Below are 24,425 nucleotides of genomic sequence, written 5' to 3' on the forward strand. Positions count from 1 at the left end.
GCAAAACAAGTGCTGCGCCAAGAAGAACACGCGCAGAGGTTTTTTTAATCCGAAAACTTCTGAAAAACAAACAGCTGCGAGATGAAAAGTGCTGCGCGTGTGCTGCGCCGCGCAGCAATAAGAGGTCTGGAGAGTTTTTTTTTCAAAAAAACAAACAACACCTTAGGTGCTGTTTGTTTTTTCGAAGCGAAAATGTCTTAAGTCTGCGGACCACCTCTGCAATCCTCTGTAGCAGAAGAGGTGGAACAAAAGGCTGCAGCATTTAATAAAAAGTCTATTTGTTTTTTAACGTCTGCAGACTGCTGCAGTAAGTTAAAGTAAGGCGCGAAGAGGTTTGAAACAGTTGGTTTAGTGCTGCGCCACGCAGCACACGCGCAACAGTTTTTAAGTTAAAAGTCTTCAGGAAAACAAACAACTACGAAAGGCCAAGTGCTGCGCATGTGCTGCGCGGCGTAGCAATAAATGGTCTGAAGTGATTTTTTAAAAAAAACAAACAGCACCTTAGTCTTGCTCCATATCTTTATAGGACAAGTTATAAGTGAAGCAACATACTTTCGATCAGTATTTAACAAGTTTCAGAATTCATATTGACTTTCAATCAATTTTTATTATTTAAAATGTAATTTTTTTAGAATCCATATTGTAAGTTTATATAACACAGCCAATTAAACAAAACTTTGTGTTCTCTTCTTTCCAGCACACTAGCTTGGCTATAACCCCTCAATTAGATTTAAGAAAAAAATATATACTTGCAACATAATTTTTTAGACAGTGGCGGACCTTAGTGGAGCCCGAGGGGTCCCGGGCCACTGTTCCGATTCCGGCACGTAGTGTTAAAAAAATTATGTTTTTTTTTTGGTTTTTTCTATTAGGTGCACCGGGTTAAAATACGAGTGCCACTACTAATTTAGATTTTTTCGGAAATTTTTTTAGTGTCACCCTTACTAAAACGTTCTGCGTTCGCCACTGTTTTTAGATGTGTTGAAAATATTTTTATTAAGATAGAAAACAATAAAGAATATCTTTAATATAATTATCGTTCTTTTAATTAGTTCGAGGCGTCGACTGGTCTGGTAGAGCGCGTATTTTCCTATAGTTGACTCCCATGTACAAAGTAAACGTTAACTCATCCACAAATGTCAACATGATTGATTGACTAAAATTTAACGACCCATAACCAATCGAATATCAACATGTGTAATTACCTTAAAAAGAAACGTCCAAATAAGGAACAATCCCACTTGTCATTCGACAACGAATAGCACATATACAAACGAGAGTAAGCAAATTTAAGGTTTTCCTCTAACCAACTTGTTCAAAATAAATTGAAGAATATTAGTTGTCATTTAACAGCGAATACCACACACAAAAACGATGATAAGCAAATTTTAGGTACTCCAAAAGTCTCCCCTCTTAAAGTCAACTTATGAAATCGACTATATAAACCTCACAAATATAATCAAAGCTTCAAAATCTCATAACCATGGCTGAACATTTCATTTTGTTGTCGGTTTTGCTGTCCCTACTTGCATCTTCGGTTTTGGGTCAGGGTAAGTATCACGGAGTCTTTTTTGGGTGATAAATAAACAAAAACACACACACACGTACCACTTAAGGTTTAAAAATCTTGTTTCAAGCTTACCTTTTAACGTTAAAATATGTTTTTTTCTGAATGTGATTTTAGTGTTTTGGAGCGTAAATTGTGGGGAATCGGAGATCTACACCGATGGTAACCTAATGGTTTGGACGCCCGATGAAACTTTAGTTTCTAATGGGTTTGCTCGAGTAGTTCAGTCAAGTAACTCGATATCTACCGTGTTAGACTCTCTTAGAGTTTTCACTACCCGAAAAAAGAACTGCTATTCTACCCTGGTTACAAAAGGCGAAAAAGTGTTAGTTCGAGCAAGTTTCAATTATGGAAACTATGACCGATTGTCAAGTCCTCCAACATTTGATCTCCACTTTGATGGCAACTTTTGGACAACTGTCGAGACTACGAATAGCGGGCTACAAATGTACGAAGCCACTTATGTTACAAAAGGAGACACCGTTAGCGTGTGTGTGGCTCAAACAAAGTCCGGTCAATTCCCTTTTATGTCCGCACTCGAAGTCCGTAGTGTTGACTCTGATGTTTATAGTGTACTCGATGAGAATCGGGCTTTGTTCTTGATCAACAGGGTTTCTTATGGTGCAGCTAGAACCTTAAGGTACGTTTTTCAAGAACTTGTAATTATCTTCTCAAAATAAAGAAAAGGTATATGCCACCGCCTCATCCAAAAAAAAAAAAAGTTCCACAAACAACGTGGAGGAAGTAATTCTACTTTACTTTGATATTGACATGTAACAACATTGACATTTCAGATTTCCGCAAGATCCTTATGACCGAATATGGATACCCGCCCTTGGGGGAACCAAGGCGGTTACCAACGATGCAATTTTCGTTGACCCGACCGGAACCAATAATCCCCCATCGGGGATTTTTGATAACGCGATTGTAGCAGACAGTACAGCCGAGAGTTTGCTTTTGGCAACAGTTTCCCCATCGAATACTCTCGTCTATATAACAACATACTTCTCTGAAGTAAACAACCTGGACATTACTGGTGAATCGAGGTCATTTAGGTTTTACGAGACGACAACTTCATCAAGTAGTTCAATATCAGATCCAATTTCACCACCTTATGGGAGTATGTTCGAACGCCACCTTTATAATTACTCGGTCGATTCCATCACCAACATATCTTTAATAGCTACCACTACTTCTGATCTCCCTCCTCTCATAAACGCCATTGAGGGATTCAATATTAGTGGACTTTTAACTGATGGGACTGATAGCAACGATGGTGAGTAGAATTTTTATTGTTTTCTTTTTCTATATCTATATATTGAATGTTGTTTGATTTGATTTTTGACTTGTTATAAATGAAAAACATAACAGTCGAGGCTTTATATTTGTTACAAAACACATTCGACGTGTTGGGAGAATGGAGCGGTGACCCGTGTCTTCCCGCACCATACTCATGGGACTGGCTCAATTGCAGCAATGAGACACCACCTCGCATTACCTCATTGTAAATGTCTTTTCGCCAGTATCTCTTACAATATGAATTTGTGATGGATTTATTTCCGTCACAAAAAAATCTTGATTGAGTTATAAGAAAAGATTATATTTTACAGGTTTCTTGATGGCTTCGAGCTTTCGGGCGAACTTCCGGACATTAGTTCCATGGATGCGCTCCAGACAATGTAAGTCTAACAATCGGATTTTGCTAGTTTTTTAATCAAACCATTTGAAAATTCGACCTGATGTAACCTGTTAGATTATTGATAATGCTTTAGAAAATTCCATTTAAAAAACCGATATCTCAATTCTCAATTAAATAATAGAATCGGAAAATCTATAATTAAAATGCAGAATTTATCGTTTACTTTTATTTGTGTTTTTTGGTTTGTAGTGACTTGCACAATAATAGCTTGGATGGAGAAATTCCAAGTTTCTTTGGTACCATGACTAATCTCCAACAACTGTAAGTATATTTTGTCAATATATTAATTATCGGTTAGAATTGATCTCCAATAATAGAATCGAACTCATGATTTCTAAATTCAAAAGCCAACATAAGATTTCGTGAGAAAAAATGGTGCATGTCAAGAAAATTATCTCATTATGATTTTAATTCTTCTTTATAGGAATTTGGCAGATAATGACTTTAGTGGACCCATACCCACTTCGTTATCAAAGAACAACAAACTGAAATTAACGTAAGTTGGATAATTCTCTTTGTTATTTGATATTTTCTTCGTATTACTTACACTGTAAATAATTTTTAATTTTCCATTTTCTTTTTCGGATTATGAACAGTGTCACTGGAAACCCTTCTGTGTGTACATCCGGTAAGTCATGTTCGACTTCTCCGGGGACTGTGAATTCATCTCCGGGGAGCACCACCTTAACTCGCAGAAAGAAAAAGAAAAGCAGCATGTTACCAGTAGTACTCGGCATTACCATCCCGATATTCTTTCTCATTTGGGTAGCTGTGGGTGTGTTCGTCATTTTGCGAAAGAAAAAGAAACCAGTATTCAAGGCCATTAATATTATGCCAGTTGCTTCAGGTTAGATCTCTTTTCTAAATCGCAATCTGACATGCAAAGCGATGCTTTTGGGGAATTTTGTGACGATTTGTGCTATTGATTTTAATTGTTAATTATGATAATTCGTTTTAGGGTATACAGCCGGCGGAGCAAATGGGAATCCAAGTGGCGGAGCAAATGGGAATTCCGATGAGTTGCATAAAAACAGTGAAGAAGTGATGAATGATGGGACACTGGAACATGGGGTGCAAACACCTATGGGATCGCCTTCACCGTTACTTGATAATTCTGGTCAAACTAGCGATATGTATGGACACACAGGAGTACATAACCACGATGAATCGTAGATCTTAATGTCTTTTTATTTCTATAATGTGGAAATAGCATTATTCTGCTTGTTTTGGTGGTGTGTAAATAGGGCATATATGTGTGTTGTGGGATTATGAGGTCGTTTGTGTTTGAGCAATTGTTTCAATGGTTATATGAGAAAGAGGAACCATTCATTCTTTTAACGTTCATGACTTGTCTTGCATAACTTGATACGAGCGGCAAATTCTATTATAAGCAACTATCAAGACACTAGAGCAATGAACAAATTACAGAAAAAAGAAAATGCCTCTAATTGATAAAATTAAGTGATAAACTTCAAATTAAGTGATAAACTTCTAAAAACTGATTTAAACTTTATCTTTTATTTGTATAGAAGTGTTCGACAAAAGATTTTGAAAGGTATTTCGTGAGTTGCATATAACTAGCCACAACACCGAAAAGATTAACACCTTGAGCAGCTTTTGCTTCACCAAAAGAAGCAACCTAAAATCCCCGTTGAAATCATGGAAGCCAACCGGAATCATCCGACACCAAGGTGAAGCAAAAATTAGTACACTCGCCGGTAATGTCACAAAACTTAAAATATTTGATTAGGAACACCATCCGGTCTAAAAGATAATAATTAAAATGTGAAAGGTTAGCACACCCTTAAAATAATGAATGAAATGTTAGTACACCTCCGGTCTAAAAGATAATAATTAAAATGTTAATTATCTTATACATCAACATAAAATATGATATTAAATTTTACTTTCATTAAATATAATTTAATGTTTTGGAGCCAAAGCTATAAGGCATCATACTTCTATATTTATAGTAACCCAATCTCTTGGACGATAGACACTAATATAGTCTCAAATGAGGTTGTTCCGAGTGATTTAGGGGCTGTTTGTTTTACTTTCTAACTGGGTCCAACAGGGACCGGGTAAAAAAAAAAAATGAATTCAACATGTTTGATAATGTACCAACACTCAAGGACTCGGTCAATTGTGTGGACTCGGTCCAAGCTTTCAAGCTGATTCGGTCCCCTCCTTTCAATTGCTGGACCGGGACAACAAATAAGCAATAGGTTGGATTTTCAATTTTTCCCTATCATTTTATGAATGCCTCCACAAGAAAGAAAACTATCGGCGATTCCATAGAGAAAGAAAGCAATTGGCGGCATGCTGTTACTGTTCGAGTAGGGCTGTCAAATCGGGCAGTCGTGTCGTGTTTTTGTCTGACACGACACGACACGACAATGTTTTGTATAACACGAACATGACACGACACGATGTCGTGTTTTTTTTCATTAACACGAAAACGAACCAATTAAAACACGACAACACGACACGACACGACAAAAATAATATTACATAACTATTAGTGTATTTCGTTCATACTTAAATATATATAACACGACAAAAACGACAAACACCAAAAATTTCAACAACCACATGCTTAATCGTGTCAATTTCGTGTCAATTTATGAACACGAACACGACACGACATCGTGCTTTTTAATCTTGACACGAAAACGACACGAAAACAATGGTTTTCGTCGACAATCCATTATAAACATCACAAAATCATCCCAAACAATTTCCTTCACAAACGTCATGAAAACTTGTCCAGTGCAATATTATCGGGAAGTACCAAAGTAAATTTTTGGGTAGGTTGTCACATATTCTTTTGAAAATCTGTCACAAAAAATCATACAAAGATTCATTCCGACGGGAATTTTTTCTTTTTCGAATGTAAAAGTGAAAAGTCTTATATTGATTTATTTTAAATAACTTAATATTTATTTATCTCAACATTAAAATAAGCGCTTAAATGATTTCAACACAATGATGAATAATATTAAATTAAAAGCTAGCAAGAAACTACATCGAAAAACACAATGATGAATAAAAAAGAACAAACGCTTAAAAGATTTTATCACCACTAATGCAAATCGATAGCAAACTTCTTAGGTGTCACACCCCAAAACCGGAACGACGGAATCGTTCGGGGGTGAAGGACGTCATGTTTAGTATCACAAGATATGTGTACAGTAAGCAAGTAAAGAACAACCATTTCATTTAGAAAGAAAGTGTTTACAATGTGTGTGTTCACAAAACATAGAATTCATAATCAAATAACAAAACAAGACTTGAAGCTATAACGCTCCATCTTCTAAATTCCCAGCACGAGTACCTGTCTAATAGGCTCCTGAGAATACAAGTTATTTGAAAGAGTTGATCAGCAATTAAGCTGGTGAGTTCATAAGATTTCAGTGATGTGAGTAAGTTGTAAAATGTTGTTGAAAATGTAGTTGTTGTAAGTTCTGTTTAGAAAAGTTTGCCTGTTCCCCCAGAAAATCCTATATTTCCTGCTTTAATGAAAGATAAGTAAAAATGACTCAACAGTCCTTTCTATGCGTATTAAATGGATAGAAGTTATATAAAATCCAGAGTAAACAAACAATCGGTTGTGTGTATCTGCCCTAAGCCCACAACCAAACAAGGAACAGGAAATGAGGCGGAAGACACACATCCCATTGGTTGTTAGATCATCGTTGTATATAACCCCTGCGTATTCACTCGATACTCACGGAGTTAACTGTAATAGTTCCTTTATATTTGATGAAAAGATCTTTTAAGAAAACCCTTATTTCTTATTATAAAATGATAACCACAGTAGTTCCTTCTATAATCACTTAGTTTATACTAGTTATATATAATCTAATATCGAACAGATAGTTAACTGTGTGAATCTGCCCTAAGCCCACAACCAAACAAGGAACAGAAAATAAGGTGGAAAACACACATCCAACTACCTATCGGATATTAATTATATACAACCTTGGTGTATAAACTAAGGTATTATAGAATTAACCACCTAAGGTCCTTTAAGTTTTACTGGTTTAATAAAATGGATTAAACCCTTTACTGGTTAAGTTTCTAGTTTTGTATACCAAAAGTTCTGATTTGGAAAGTATGTTTTGTAATAGAAAACTGTGCATTGACTCTGTGTCTTATGACTTGACCCATACCTGGTACCCTTATGATGTCTTAATGTATACTAAGCATATATATATATATATATATATATATATATATATATATATATATATATATATATATATATCTAGAATCGAATAGAAAATAGACTGGGTGAATTCGTTCCAAGCCCACAACCAAACAAGGAACAGGAAATGAAGCGGAGAGCACACATCCTATTACCTGTCCGATCCTATTGGTATATATATATATCCTTTGATGTATACATTAAGAAATCATAAGGTTAGCATTATGGTCTTTTCTATTAAACGTAGCCTTCTACCAAGGCATCTACTGTTATGTGCTAGATTTGACTGTTCTGTTTGTCGTTTGTAAAAATGTAAGTTTTCCCTAGTTTATAACTATCTTAACTCGAAAATAGTTTGCATTTGTCTTTCAGGTGGTACTGTCACTTTATGAAAGTAATGGGAAATGTAAGTACACAGTTGTCGTTTATAATGACATGCGGATGTACTGATGACCTAAAACATGTTTGTTTTATTATGGTCATAATGTGAAGGCTGGAACCCCTACTATACGTTCTCCCTGTCTAGAGATTAAGGGAACCAAACGCGACCTCTGCAAATTCTTGCAAGCCGTGTAATTTACATTGAAATTATATGATCATGTATACCCAATATAACTATCACCTTTTGTTTAAAACAATGAGTTAGTGATTCATTGGTATAATTAGATCCTGTATGTTCTCATGCTATAGCAACCTAATTTGTTTGTTCTGTATGGTATTGTTTGTTTTTCATCATAATATTCTCTGTATGTTATTGTTTGTTTCTCATAATAGTATTCTCTCTCTGTATGTTATTGTTTGTTTCTCATCATAGTATTCTCTCTCTGTATGTTATTGACTCTTTGTATGCTTCATTGTACTAGAAGTAATTAATAGCATCCTCCTAAACTATACCTATTATAGTTTACTAATGTTTTACTTGAACTGTTATTGAAAAGACTCGTTTATCTACTAAGTTATGCTTGTACTTTAAAAACGGAGTTTTGTATAACTATAAAGTAACATAACTTTAAAAGAGTTTTTGAAATGTTTTGACAACTTATAAATGACATAAGTAACATTTTGAAAGATGTTTATAACAAACAGTTACACAATTATCATTGTGTTCAACTTGTATTCCCCCCCTTAAAACATTTAGAACAGTTAAAAGATTCATTGCGGGGTATGAACTCACCTGATGTGGGTGATTCAAACGGGAATGCTTGTAAGGATGAGAAGTTCCACGAATGAAGTACCGAGATACAACAAGTCCTAAATGACATATATTGACATAAATATAGTGCTTGGAAGCAACCAAATGCAAGGAAACACCTCACGGGACTAGGAAACACTTTGACAAAGTGTTGGAATCACATGTGATTCAAACTAAGGGGGTGTACGGCCACTTTGAGGAGTGTGCGTCCATGGGTGTGCGGCCAGGGGAGTGTGCGGCTGCACACTCATGGTAAAGAGTGCACAAAACGTTTTCCAAATGGTAGGGAGGCTTGTAGGACCGATGCTCATCAAGTGTTGAAGCTAGAAAGGCACTTTGGAGGCCCTAAAACACTAAACAAAGGGGTGTACGGCCACATGGAGTGTGTGCGGCCGCACACTCCTTGATGAACATGGTTTGGACGTTTTCTAAGGCTCATATCTAGTTAGTAACAAGCTTAGGGAATGGTACTTACAATATGGAAGCCTTTAGGGGTGTTTGAAGGGTGTTTTGAGGGTGTTTGAGGGGTGTACGGCCACAACTGTGTGTACGGCCGCACACACCATATGTTCTTGAGTTATGGGCAGTTTCAAGGCTTTAAACAAGTGTTCTTAACAAGTTCTAAGCTTAACGAAAGAGTACTCACGATCCGGAGGCTCGAGAAGGTCCAAAATCGCCAAGAACAAGTGTGTTCTTGGTGAAATGGATGAAGATTTGAAGATCTAGCCAAAACATGATTTCAAATGGATGAAATCAAAGGTTGTAACTAGTTTATGAAGATTAACAACAAACCAAAGGAAGAACACTTACATTCTTGAAGATTTAAGCTGAAAATCGGATGGTAGTTGAGAGCAAAATCGAGTTTTTGGCTTGGGAGGGTGAAAAAGGATTAAAGGAGGCTGAGTCTACCCTTTGTACACATGAGTGTGCTGCCAGGAGAGGGGTGTGCGGCCGCACACCCATGTGTGCGGCCGTACACTCCTTGTGTTGGAGTGTAAGGCCCGGTTTTGATGCTAGAAGTGTACGCGATCCATTCCTATGTTCAATGCTTGAATGTACTGACCTTTGGACCTTTAAATGGACTCTAAACAAGACTAAATGATAGCAGAAATGAGTTTGACACTCAGTCGAGTTGGCTAGCGGAGCTTTACCAGGCAAGTTTTAAAATTTTTCGGGTTGTCACATTAGGACTATACTTCTATCGTTTTTATAGGAGGTATTATCAATTTCTTGAATAGAGTTACAATTCGTGCTTTCCAAACATAACAAAATACAACATTTGTTAAAGCTGATAGACGCCACGGGAACTCACCAATAAGTTGATGGATTTGGATCCTATTTCAAATAATGCAAATTTTGTTTTTCAGTTTCTATGACATAGAGACATGAATATCTTCCTTTTAAAGTGGTGTCATCCACCCAAATGTCCTTCCAGAAACACGGCTTAGAATCGTTTCCAATTTTCCTTTTAAAGAGACATAGAAGACTAACTCCCATATTTGAAAAGTACACTTCAATAGAAGCAAAATTAAACTAAGTTCCAAGGACAGTTTTTTGGCCATTGGTCTATTGTTGTGTCCAAAGATGTTATAAATTGCCCGAATCATGAATAGTTCTTGCCCAATAGAATGACTGTTTGATTTAGGCATTTAGTCACCCACGACCGTTTAGCTAAGGGTCCTACTTTGGACACACCAATCTACAATACCAACCTACATTATTAGGTTTACTTTTTAGGTTTTTTTTTTGAAAAAGCCGAAAATTTTATTAAGCACCCCAAGTAACGAGAAGCTAAAATGGGGGCCAGAGAACAAAAGAAACAGTACAAAACAAAATACAATTTAAAAAGAGAGATATGGGGAAATAACCCATTCTTCCCACATACCACAATTTCCCATACCCCTACATTTCACCCATAAAAATACTAAGGACTTAATGTTCTCCACAACTCGAGAAGGCGCAGTAAACATCCCTTTAAAAATTCGTTCGTTCCTAGCTCTCCAAAGGCACCATATGAGACCATAGCATATCGCCTTGAACCTCTCTTTTCTCTTTCCGTCCCTCCCCCAATTCTCAACAAATTGGATCAAATCACCTACCGTTTCAATGTGGGGGCTAGTAATGTTGCACCATTGGAAAATTGATTTTCTCACCATAGTTGCATAAGGACACTTAATCAGAAGGTGGTCACAACTTTCAGCTTCGCCAATACACGAGCTACAGTAAGTAGAACTTATCTCCAAACCCCTACGACTGAGTTCTGATGCCGTAGGAATCCTCCCCATGTTGGCTCTCCAAATAAAAGTAGACACCTTAATCGGGACAGTTTTTTCCCAACTAATTCTCGGCTAATTTGCAATTCTGATTGTTTTGTTTTCAATGCTGCTTCTCATTAGACTCACTGTATATTCCCCATCAGGTGCAAGAATACACCGAAACTGATCCTCTCCAATGCTAATAGTTGTGTTAGCAATATCCTCCATTAAATGATTATACTCCCTTTCCAATCCAACGATACTAGGACGGGCGTACCATCTACCTGTAAAACAGTTATCTCCAATGCGCTCAGCTACTGTACACGACTTTTTCATCTCCATGCCGTATAGGCTCGGGTATTTTTCTTTAAGAGTGATGTTCTCCACCCAACAATCTCTCCAGAATTGCATTTCATTTCTAGACTTCACAGTTCTTTAAAAATATCGCTGAACTTGATATCCATTTCTTCAATATCGTTTTTTGCATTTGCAATGTTACCCCATACTCCAGCGATTTTCTTTTTGTGTAAATATGCCATTGGTTTGTTTCTGAGATTATGAATCCCACTAATAACCTTAACCCAAAGTGATTCTGGTTCTTTTTTCAGGCGCCACCACCACTTAATCAACAGAGCTATATTTAGAGATCTGATCGAACTGACCCCCACCCCCCCTTGCGCCTTTGGTGAGGTGATCTTATCCCATGTCACCCAACTGATTTTCCTGCTATCTTCCGCTCCTCCCCACAGGAATCTTCGTCGTATCTTTTCCAGGGATTCCGTAATTCCCTTAGGGGCCCTAAATATCGACAAAAAATAGGTTGGTAAATTCCCAAGGACAGCTTTAATAAGTGTAAGGCGACCTCCAAATGATAAGGTTCTGGACTTCCACCTAGAGAGTTTTGACTGGAATTTTTCTAAAATCGACTTCCAATATTTAGCTTGGTTCATATTTACCCCAATTGGAACCCCAAGATAGTTAAATGGCATAGATCCCACCTCACAACCCAAGATACTTGCCCATTGTGATGTTTCAGTCTCCGAAGCACCAATGCCAAATACTTTTGACTTATTGAAATTTACCTTTAGCCCCGATGACACATGGAAGCATTTGAGGATTCGTGCAAGATTTTTAAGGTTGACTTTCGACCACTCGTCCAAAAATACTGCATCATCTACATAGAATAAGTGGGACAGTACTGTACCATTCCCTGGGATTTGGATACCCTGAAAAATTCCTTTTTCAATCGCCGATTTAAGAGCTGCATTTAATCCTTCCATAGCTATAATGAATAGCAATGGTGAGAGGGGATCTCCTTGCCTAACCCCTTTCCATATAGAAAATTCTGCAGTAGGTGATCCGTTAACCAGTACCGAAGCACGAGCCGATAGTAGACAACCCCTTATCCACGATCTCCATTTATTCCCGAATCCCATTTGTGACATTACCGAGTCCATGTACTCCCAATTGATGGAGTCGAACGCCTTATCAAAGTCTACTTTAAATAACAAAATTTTCTTTTTGGTACTCTTCGCCTAGGCACATAATTCATTGACAATAAGAGGTCCATCCAGTATATTACGCCCCTCTACGTAAGCAGATTGGACTTCCCCTACTACTTTCCCCACGACTGACTTGAGTCTAATTGCAAGGATTTTAGATATTATTTTACTCATGCAACCAATAAGGCTTATTGGTCTGTATTCACTGAGAAGGGTTGGGTCTTTCACTTTGGGAGCCAAGGTGATGAAAGAGGAGTTGCACGACCTTGCGATTGATCATTAGCTGAACTGTCCTCTTGTGCATCGTGTTGAGCATTTACCCCTTGCGTCTCTACCAGATTCAAATTCAGGTCGAGATTTGGGACTCCACCATGTTCATCGTTTGACTCCATATTTCCGTCTTCCTGCCCTATTTTTCTTTTTTTTGCTGATGGACACCCGTTACAAGGATCCGGATAGGAAGTTGGGTTATTCAGGGATAACGCATCATCACTCATGGGCTTTTCATTATGCGGATTAGGAAAAGGCCCAAAGCAGCCTGATCTAACCAGAGGCCCAAATTGACAAGACTCATGTACCACATCCTCCTCCACATTCTGTGTCCCCACCATCACGTTGACTTCTACCCCCTGATCCATATGAGTAATTCTCAAGTTCTCCTTATCAGACCTAACAACGTTATTCCCATTAGGAAGTTCAACTGTTTCCCCATTTAACTGAACTGTCTCCTCGATGTTGTTATCATTTAATGCATCATTATTAGGGCTCGTCATCTTCTTCGTCGGGGAATCGGCGACGGTCGGACCCTTGGTCACCGACGGTGACAATTCCATCACAATATCATTAATCCGGCTCCCGTTTGGGTCAGGAATTATCTCCCCTTCTTCCATGTCATTGTTGTCGTCTTCCATATACGTCTCTGATACCCCATCTTCATCTTCCTCCTCTTCTTCATCAACCAAATCATTGTACCCCTCATCCTCCGATTCCTCTTCTACTTTATCGAATGGAACTGGGTGAAACGGCGACTAGTCATCAGTGTATTCCACCACACCAACCTTGTACATCTTTCCATCTGCTAGAACATTTACTTCCTCATTGATCCATTTACGTTGGGAGGTTAGTATCCCGACTTTGCCCATGGAATAGTCTCTCCTGGTAGCGACATTGTCAAAAGGAGCAATGACCTTACCGAATTTCATTACAATCTTTGAAAATTTTTCCTCGTCAAATAGTCTGAGAGGCAATCCCAGGATCTTTAGCCAGGCAGTTCTTTCATAAGGGAGGTCGTACTGGTCAGCACGCATTAACCATTTGAACCAATCTTGCCATTTTGTCTTATCTTCTAGGAACTCTTTTGCAGCCGTTGAGTCACCAAATCCCAGTGCTAAGTTCAGTCCTCCCAAATACTTGGTCTTCTCGTTCATCAGTATAGAGGCCGTAAGACTCCCAATATGGTCGAGGCTATGAGCCTCACCAATCAAGGTCTTCTTTTTCATCCATTCGCTAATCGATGTATTTGAGTTTAGTGTTATTACCTGAGTCCCAGAATGAGAGGTTGGCAGTGAGTTTTCCTTTGGGTCGTCTCCTATACCAGTCACCTGGGCATACGTCCTTCCATCTCTCAATTCATGTGCCTTTCTTGGTGCCACCTGTACTGTTCCGTTTACAGTAGGTCTTCCTAGAGGAGTTTTGTTCAATGGTTTTCGTGGATGCTTTGCTAGATTTATTCTCAATGTCGCCTTTCTACACTTAATCCCTTGCATACCCTGTTCCAGTCCTAATTCGTCTTGTATCCCTTTGAATCTCACAAACGCGAACTTAGAACTTTTGTTGTGTCATCTACCACCAATGAATACGTCAACTACATTACCGAATCCTGCAAATAACTTCCATAGTTCGGTCTTAGTTGTTTCTCCTGGGAATCCATCCACAAAGACATTAGTTATCGGGTCTGCAGTCCATCTTCTTCTCTCTGATTTCTTTCGTCGGACCTCTATCCACTCACCGTTTCGTCTTCCATCCATCGCCAATGTACTTTTTGAATTTCTCTACTTTTTAGGTGAATGATGGCAAGTGACCTTTTAAACACTCCTAATAAATATCGTAATCAAAGTGAACAATTTTTGTATTGAAACTGCCGCTCATTATTTCATTTCTATTAACTTTGTAATCATTTATTTTATTATTTTAATAAGCTTAATATAAATTACATGAAATTTTATTTTTTTCCTTTTTTTTCTTAAATCAATTATCTCTATTTCTAAACTATATTATGATTTATTTTTGCTCGGATATATAAGTGGTAAGAGCTGAAACTTTTGGAGGCGATGAAATAGTAAAAGATAATTGTTGGATAAACACCTATAACTAAAAACTAAAAAAGTAATTTGTATATCGTGTATTTATTTATCCAAAACATATTTGGTGGCGATAAAATATTAAAAAACTTGTTGGGCAAATAAATAATATCAAACCAACTCGATTAGGTGATAATCTTTTTTTCTGAGTTATCTAATTTTTGAAAACCATATTACTATTCTATAATAAAATTTCCTTTATTTATTTATTTATTTGTTTTTAGTTTTTATTGCTTAGAAATCTACTTTTATTGTTTATAAATCATATATATTTCATGTTATTAGCTGCATGTTTTTTTAAGTTCAAGCGGCTCCCAAATAATTTTTCATAAATTTTTTATCCTTGTTTTGTGTCCTAAACTCACAAACTTAATATAATTTTTTTCATTTTCATAAACCTAATATCATTGATTGTAAAATAATATTATAATTTATAACTTTATGATTGTAAAAATATTTTAATATATTAACTTGAAAGTATGAAGATAAAAAAAATATTGAGTTAAATACATATTATGTTGCAATGTTATTTTTATTGAAATGTAATATATATATATATTAACATGAAAGTTTTTAGATAAAAAAAATATTGAGTTAAATACATATTATATTGCAACGTTATTTTTATTGAAATGTAAAAACAAAAAATAAATAAATAAATAAATAAAAACAGTTATATATATATAAAAGAGAGAAAAAAAAAGAAAAAAATTATTTTTTTGGAAAACAATGTAACTAACAAATTACTAATAATACTAATAATAATGATTAGGCTAGGTATATTAGATTGGTGTTTACTAGAGCGGTGTGTAGAAAGAAAATCCCTTTAGCTAAAGGTGCTAGATTAGATGCCCAAGGTACTCAAACCGTGGCCACCACATTCTTTAGGCCATAGGGAATGGTGCCTCACATACGACACTATTTTTTCCTGCCACGTTAAAGACTCCTCACGTTTTCACACCAGTTTTATTTCTTTCTATGTGGAGGGGATGATTTGTCATGCCATGTTTTTTTTTTATATTATTTAAACAACTTAATTTATATAAAACTAGATATTCCATTAATTGAAAGGAAAATTACATAATATGAATTATAAACTAGAAATTTCATTAATTATATAAATATATTAATAACTAACACACTTATGAACAATGCATAATTTTTCCCATTGGCCGTTTCCGGTTTTTTGCTCTATGGCTGGGTTGGAGCTTCTTTGTGTATGTTGCTTGGCTTAGAGCCAATTTTGTTGCATGCTTCAACTCACCACAATTATCAGCCAATCAATATTCTCCACCTATTGTGCTCCTCACTATAACACCCATAAAAAATCATGCCAATTTAAAACTTTTTAAATCATTCAAAAACCAATAATTATTACAAATTTGTTTTCAAAGTGGTTTCATGTCAGAGTATCACAGAATCAAATCATAAAATATAAGGAGGTGCACGACCATGCCTTCGCCTTCACACGATCATCAGAAGTAACTGAAACAAAATCAACAACTGTAAGCCCGAAGCTTAGTGAGTTCCCTCAAAATACTCACACCACATATAACATATGTACAATAACAACATACTATGGGCCCAATCAACCATCAGGTTGGAATGCCAACATACTATGGGTCCAATCATCCTCGGGATGGTATACCCTCATCCCACAACCATTGTGTTGGAATGTCCACATACTATGAGTCCAATCATCCTCGGGATGGAATACTCTCGGCCCAAAACCATCGGGTTGGAATGCCCAGGTCTGTTGGCTCATGCACAAAGCAGATGCCTCAACCACCAATCAAACATGTGCACACATACCAAATAATCATATAACAGTCTACAAACAGTCAAGCTGATCTACAGATCACTAAGCATAGCAACATCATGTCTACCAGGATACCGATCTAACATATCATAATCACATAGAAACATCCTATCTACTAGGATACCAATCTAACAGATCATAACAGTAACAAAACAGGATAACAATCCAAAGGGACGACCTTGGTGCCTTAGACCCTTGAGTATAGTGAGGAAAACTCACCTCACAAGTAGCTCGAGATGATAATGTCAAACTCCCCAAATATAGCTCCAAACTCAAACACCTACATCCACCAATAATCCACTCCCATATATTTCCAAATTACTAAAATACCCCCAGAAGTCAAACTGGTCAACCCTTGGTCAAAGTCAAAGTCAACGATCAAGGTTAACGGTCCATGTTGACCCAACCCGTCGAGTGTAGCTAACTGACTCGTTGAGTTCCTTCAGAACTTAAGAAGTCGTGAAAACCCTAGTCGACTCGCCGAGTTTCCAGACAACTCGTCGAGTCCATGTGGTGTCCAAATGTCAGGAAAACCCTAACTAACTTGTCGAGTCATCTCACTGACTCGCCGAGTCCATTTAGAAACCAAAAACGGCCAATCTTCATCCGACTCGTCGAGTTGACCATGCAACTCGTCAAGTTCCTTCAGTCTATTTCTCATTCAGATGCTTTTACGTGAAACCAAAACTCCAAACTATAGATCTAGGCTCCTAGGGTGTTGTTATCACGTAAAGTTGCTAACTTTATGTGCATGCAAGGCTCCATGAAGCTAAAACACTTATAACTAGCATTAGAAGGAGGTTTTGGATATGAAGGAGGGCCAAAGCTTCATAAATCTTGAGGCTTTATATCCATAAGGGCCTAGAGGAGTCGAGATCTAAAACTATGCCCTTGTGACAAGCTCAAATCCGAAAGTGACTCCATTTTTGCAGCAAAATGCCCCTTTTCTCACATAAGAAGAGATCTAACAAATGGAAGGCCAAGGTAAAGGCTTTTTACCTTCAAATGCAAGCCAAGACAATGTAGACACTAGATCTACAGGCTTCTTCTCGTTCCAAGCTTCTAAAACTCCAAGCTTCTTCAACAAATGCACCAAGAACACACTTTAGCCTCTCACACACTCAAGAATGGGGTTTAGACTGATTAGGGTTTCTTCTGGCCGTCAAAAGGTGGTAAGGGGCTGGAGGAAAGGACTTAAGGTCCTTTAAATAGGGTGCAAACCCTAAAATTTAGGGTTTCCATGAACAGCCTCTACTCCTCGAGTCGGGGTCCTCCGACTCGTCGAGTAGGAGTCATAAACCACGCAGGCTACCTAGGTTCAACACGACGAGTTGGGGCCTCCAACTCGTCGAGTTCCCTTAATAAAATGAATATAAAGCTTCTAAAAATTATACACGGGAGTCGGGATGTTACACTCATCGTCTTCTTTTTTCTTCTATATCCAAATGTATGTATATAAAGATGCTTACAGATTTCAAGTGACTCCTTGGTTTACTATCTTCTCAATTCTATCTTCACAATTACTGCAATTTTGAGTTGGATGGATCAATTATCAGAACCCTAACGTTCTCCCAATTTTCAACATAGAGGTTTTCGACTTCTAGCTTCAGCGATGAGTTTTTCATCTCGCCATCAATTTTCATTATCCCAACCTTTTACCTGTACGTGATTTCGAAGGTATGATCTGCTACAACCTTGGAAACCACTAATCGAAGACACTGATTCTCTAAAGTAAGAAGCGCTACACTATTGCTGTAAAATTTCGACTAACACTCATTCTTTATGTCAAGTTTTGGAATCTATTTACATGACTTGAATTTTCGATCTTCTATTTTCGTTACTTTATGTGTGTTCTGATTATGATTCATTATTTTCTTGATGGTTGTTATTGTTATAGCTTCAATGGTTGATCTTTATCGTTCCCATTTTTTTTTGCAGCCTGGGAATCTCTTAAAACATCATAGACTCTGTTTTGTTACTTTATCCCTACAAAAGAAAGCCCAGTTTGTTGCAAAAGCCGAGAAAGATAAGGCTTTAGACAAAGAAGATGACGTCATAAAGAAAGAATATGACACCTGGAAAGATGATGGGGTTGAAGAAGATGATGAAGTAGGAAAAACCACACACACACACACACACACAGAGCATGGCTGGCAACAAAAAACATGTTCTTACAGTTCTTGCTCTTTTTTTTTTTGGAATATTGTGTCTATTCCCATGGAGGTAAATTGGTTTTGATTTGGAATTGTACTAATGGTTCTTTTTTAAGGTATTTTTTACCTGCTGAAGGGCCTTCTGTTTAATTTAGTTAGGTCATTGAAGAGCAAAAGGTGTTGTTTTAACATTAAAGATGTGACTATGTACGCTTATGGACATATGGGTCGAGGGTACATGTTTATAAAAGGATAAGGAATGTTGTTACCAAAGGTGAACACCCTTCTCAGTTCTTAAATTCGACTTTTAAATCACACAATTTCATAATCATCGTTCTGATTTTTCAAAATCACAATTAACAAACTATTTAATCTCAATAGGGTGGTTGGGAATCCATCAGGTTGATCATCAGATTGTTGTAATTCAAATGTTTCTAGAAGACTTTGGTAATATTAATAGTGTACATTTTCGACATGTGGAAGTTAATCCAAGTTCTAATTAGTACCTTTTTTCTAACATCTAATCTTATCAATGGTTTTCATGCGGAAATGGTGGATGTTATGAATAAGGTAGTGTGACATCCCCAAATTTACGGTCATTTTAATTTTTTTTATCTATGCACATTTTAAAACAGATTATTTCTTTTGTTGCAGAATTGGTCCCAAAAATATTATTTCAATGTGAGATGATATTAACATTAAACATTTCTGAAGAAACGTTCGATATTGATATCTTTTCAAAACTTGGGATGTCATAACTGATATAAAACATCATCATACACAAATCTTACATTAATTTATACTAATGATCTACATCTGCTTTAACCACTCAGTGTAATGTATCTTCACATCGATACCTGTGATACAAATAAACTGAGTGGGTCAGGCTGGGAAACCCGGTGAGATACATAGGATTTTCAACCCACAATAATATAGTTAATTTCTTTATTCACATATTTCATGTCAAACAATTAAACCGATTACCCATCCCTGTTTTCTTTATTTGTTCTTCCATAATGATTTATCCTATGGGTCATCTCCTACATCACATTTACCTATCATCGCTTACATCATATTTCCGTGTATGTTTGTTGCTAAGGACTTTTCCTAAGGATCACTACCTACATCGCATACACAATACTGTTTCGGGGATTGCTCCCCCAATACTGTCCAATAAGGGTTAGAGTATCATCGCATGAATACGTAGTTACTACATCTCTTGAACTCGTAATCCATCACCTACAAGTTATAAGTCTGCCGATGTTTCCACATGACTTGGTTAGATTAGTCAGTGGTCGCCATCGATACTCCGTTAGATAACTACATCGCAACATCACAAGTCAAGGTCAGGGCATCTCCTAGTGATCTCCTATTTATCATCACCTATTTATCATCACCTATCTACGATCACCTATCTACCATCACCTATTACTACCCAATACATATTTATAAGTTTATAATACTTATATGATTAAATCAGTTAAACATCATCTCATAATATCTTATCCACCACATAATATTCTCAACATAGATAATAAGCACATAAGCATGTAATTATCTCGATACTTCATATCTACGTGTAAGATGAAAGTAACTATGCACTCACTTGATGAAAATGGGTAACTGACGATTTCGGCAGTGATTTGCTTCGTACTTTGAAAAGACCTAGACACATAAAGTGCTAAGCCTTATTCTAGTTTCATAATCCTGGTGAGTATAATAATTATAGTATAGATTCCTCACTAATCCCAATATCTACATCAAGATCTATCAAGTAAGGATTAGTCAGACATGACAGTTGGGAGTAAGGACCATTTCAGTGTATAGCCTTTTTGAAATCCAACAACCAAGCCAACATGACCATTCTAGACACTTCTCCCGTAAGCAAACCAATCAATATAATGACTTGGAATTACTGATAATTCTTATTTATAGGTTCATAATAACAACTTTTGACTATAAATACAAGTTACACTAAAAGAAATAGAGTGTAGCTTAACTTACATGGATTTTTAGCGGAAGGTCAGGAATTTGTGACATCCCCAAATCCACGGTCATTTTAAAAATTTTATTTATGCTTATTTGAAAATCAGAGAATTCATTTTAAAGAATAATGTTGCGGAATTTATTCCCAGAAAACATCATAAGTATATTATCAAAGCATTTCCGAAGAAATGTGTTTTGTTTATATTAAAACTTTGGGATGCCATCGTCAATACATAAACATAAGCATAAACAGACCTTACATTCATTTACACTAGTGATTTACATCTCATTTAATCTCTCAGTGTAATGTAGCTTCATATCGACACCTGTGATACAAGTAAACTGAGTGGGTCAGGTTGGGAAACCTGGTGAGTACATAGGTTTTTCAACCCACAATAATATAGTTAATGTGTTTCTTCACCTAGTTCATGTCAAACAATTAACCCGATTACCCATCCCCATTTTCTTCATTTAATCTTCCCTAAAGATTTATCCTAAGGATCATCTCCTACATCGTATTTACCTCTCATCTCCTTACATCGCATTTCCTTATATGTTTGTTCCTAAGGACTTTTCCTAAGGATCGTCGCCTACATCGCATGAACAGTACTGATTCAGGGATTACTCCCTCAATACGTGTCCAATAAGGGTTAGAGTATCATCGCATGAATACGTAGTTACAACATCGCCTGAACTCGTAATGCATAGTAAGGGTTAGGGTATCATCGCATGAATACGTAGTTACAACATCACCTGAACTCATAATTCATAGTAAGGGTTAGGGTATCATCGCATGAATACGTAGTTACAACATCACCTTAAACTCATAATTCATAGTAAGGGTTAGAGTATCATCGTTTGAATACGTAGTTACAACATCGTCTGAACTCGTAATTCATAGTAAGGGTTAAAGTATCATCGCATGAATACGTACTTACTGTTGGGTTTTGAGCATTCTAACACTCCTATGGTGTACATGCAACCCTAAATACCTTGGATCTATGTTTTCTCTATTATGCATGCAAATATCAATTTTCCAAGGTATTGTTCTAACTAGCATAATATAAAGTACACATAATATAAATTCTAGTAGAATTACATACCTCTTATTTGGTGCTTGATTCCATGGAGCTGAAGAGCCTAGTGCCCCAAGTGTGACACCTCAAATGGTTCACACAACATCATATGCACTTGGAATAACTTAGAGAGAAATCATCACTTCATGAAATCGGCTTGCCCTGACTTCTCTATCTAGTGGCCGATTTTTTGCACAAAATAAGATGCTTATATAGTTGTTACAATTAGGGTAAACCCTAATTGTCATGGCTTTCCATTTCCTTGGATCCATGGGTTCAAATACACCATGGAGCATCCATGGAGCATCCTATGGGTTTTAGCCCAACTTGGTAATCCATGGAGTCTTAGCCCACTATACAAGTATGGATGATTTACACAATCAAACCATATATTTAATTAGTCTTCTTTTGATCACTTAATTAGTTCTAGATTAATTCTTGATCAATACTAATTAAATAATCTTATTAATATATTAGAACTAATAATATATTAATAAACCTTAAGTGTTATTTCTCTCATTTTAGTCTATCCAAATGCATGATGCCATGCAACCCAAATGGACCATGCCGGGTCGGGTCAAGTATATACCAATTATAGTTATGGACTTAGACACTAATCCAACAGTCTCCCACTTGGATAAGTCTAATAACTATTATTGCAAGTACGCCTTCACAACCTGACCAGCAATCATAGCTCTTAAAAGCTGCTGCCGAACTCTGAACAAATCAATGACGCGTCCATTAGATAAGTGATCATATATTCCTCCATTCTAGATATCATATGGACTGAGACATGGATTATAATCATTCTCTCTATCAATCTGTTGTTTCCCGATTTCCGATTTATGATGACTGACTAATTGAACAAATCAAATCAGTCCAGGCCCGGCCGAGCACTTACATTTGTCATCACTAAATCATCGAGGGGCCCACATATATCGCTTTTATCCCTTTGAGGGTAAAAGGAATGGATAAACTTCGACTCATATGCTTGTACTGACTACTTGTTGAATTATACACAAAGGCACGTTTTATAACATCGAGTTACCAATGCGTTTACGTGCAATCAATGTATAACCAACTCATAGTCAACAACTCATATCTCTAGGTTTGAAGAATATAAGATATTATCGTCTCATGATTCACTCGTGATAAAATCCATGAAGTGATTCAAATGAGCGTGGGTTTAATCCAATACTCAGAACTTATGAGCACTCATGAATGTTGTAGCAACCATTGCTATGTCTAATGCACATTAAACAAATCATACAAGCCAAATTCATGACAGTCTTAAATCAATACCTACTTCTAAAGTATGACTGACTGTGGAGAGTTTGAATAACTTAGTCAGTCGGGAAGAATGACCTAGTTATTCTGGAATTCAAAACATGCAAAGTGAAACACAAAAATAATACTAATCTTGTATGGCCTAAACACTTTGAGTGTAAATAAAAAACACCTTTTATCTAAGCACTATATTGATTACTCATTATTCATGTTTCGATTAATCAACTTAATACCTGAATTGAAACATTAGTCATGCCATGCTTCAAGCATGCACACTATGTTCGTCCAAACAATAGCTATGCCATACTCCAAGTATGCACACTATGTTTACATGTGGTCCTCTCTTTGTGAAACAGAACGATTGACAATATTTCAATGATGCTCATTTCACAATCCCAATCCTCTTGTCATTTACCATAATCTTGTTAGATTCTAAACTTATATGCAATGATCCCCTTGTAATGACTATGCACAAAAGTCACAAAGACTTGGCAACATACATTACAGAGTATTCCAATGGAAAGCAATCCCATGGAAATGATCTCAAATTCAAAGTACATTCCTTTGAACATCCTTCTTTGCATTAAGTTCTTTAATCTTACACAGATTCAAAGAATAACTTCCACCTATGGAAACAATTCCATATTACCATTTTGACCATCACTTCTGAACAAGAGTTGCTTCTTTTCAAAATATGTCAATATGGTCCTTACTCTATACTTCCAATTGTCCATGAGTAACCAACCTTTGGAAAACCTCAAATTGTTCTCGACAATTGCTTAATCATTTTAGTCATATCCAGTTCTAATCCCTTTTCCCTTCTTAATGCCCTAAGCATTAGGAAAATTTAGAATGGATGAATATTATAGCACATGCAATTGATCCTATATCCGAAGCATATGGGACATGATTCATGCTATAAAATTTTTTATTTTCCATGTTCTCATAATTCGAACTATGAAGAGGTATGCCGTAATCATAATCGAATTTTGAGAACGCAACATATATAGAATTTCCTTATGTTGAATCATTCCAAGATAACATTTATATATATCCTTGACTAAAGTTGATTAAAATCTCAATCTAAGCTTGTAGAATTGGAATGAAGTATAAAATCCTCTCCGTTAATTATAGGGAAACAACTTTTCAAAGCGAATTGAAACTTTTGTTTTCTATAATTAACATTGCTAACTTGCAACGTAATCATCATGCTCCCACTAGCATAATGATTATTATCTTACTAGCATAACACTTACGCTCCCACTAGCTTTGACATGTACTCAGAAATCAGCTGGACTTCTAGAACAACAATACTTTATTGA

The 24,425-nt window shown here is 36.5% G+C and overlaps 1 protein-coding gene across 2 annotated transcripts; it reads left to right on the forward strand.

The window, feature by feature from the left end:
- The first annotated feature begins 1,481 nt into the window (after nt 1-1,481).
- On the forward strand, nt 1,482-4,604 carry LOC145128261 (uncharacterized protein At1g24485-like). 2 transcript variants are annotated; one of them, XM_079063060.1, is made up of 9 exons: nt 1,482-1,550; nt 1,685-2,207; nt 2,362-2,843; nt 2,939-3,071; nt 3,178-3,246; nt 3,456-3,527; nt 3,691-3,762; nt 3,863-4,113; nt 4,225-4,604. In XM_079063060.1, the coding sequence occupies exons 1-9, from the start codon at nt 1,484-1,486 to the stop codon at nt 4,437-4,439; spliced, it is 1,884 nt and encodes a 627-aa protein (XP_078919186.1). In that variant the 5' UTR covers nt 1,482-1,483; the 3' UTR covers nt 4,440-4,604. The 2 variants fall into 2 exon arrangements, with proteins under 2 accessions (XP_078919186.1, XP_078919187.1); XM_079063061.1 differs by having other exon boundaries at nt 4,234-4,604.
- The last annotated feature ends 19,821 nt before the right edge of the window (nt 4,605-24,425 follow it).

The sequence above is a fragment of the Lactuca virosa genome, chromosome 8 (assembly GCF_052849685.1).
Source record: "Lactuca virosa cultivar CGN04683 chromosome 8, Lactuca_virosa_CGN04683_v6, whole genome shotgun sequence".
Classification (NCBI taxonomy): Eukaryota; Viridiplantae; Streptophyta; class Magnoliopsida; order Asterales; family Asteraceae; genus Lactuca; species Lactuca virosa.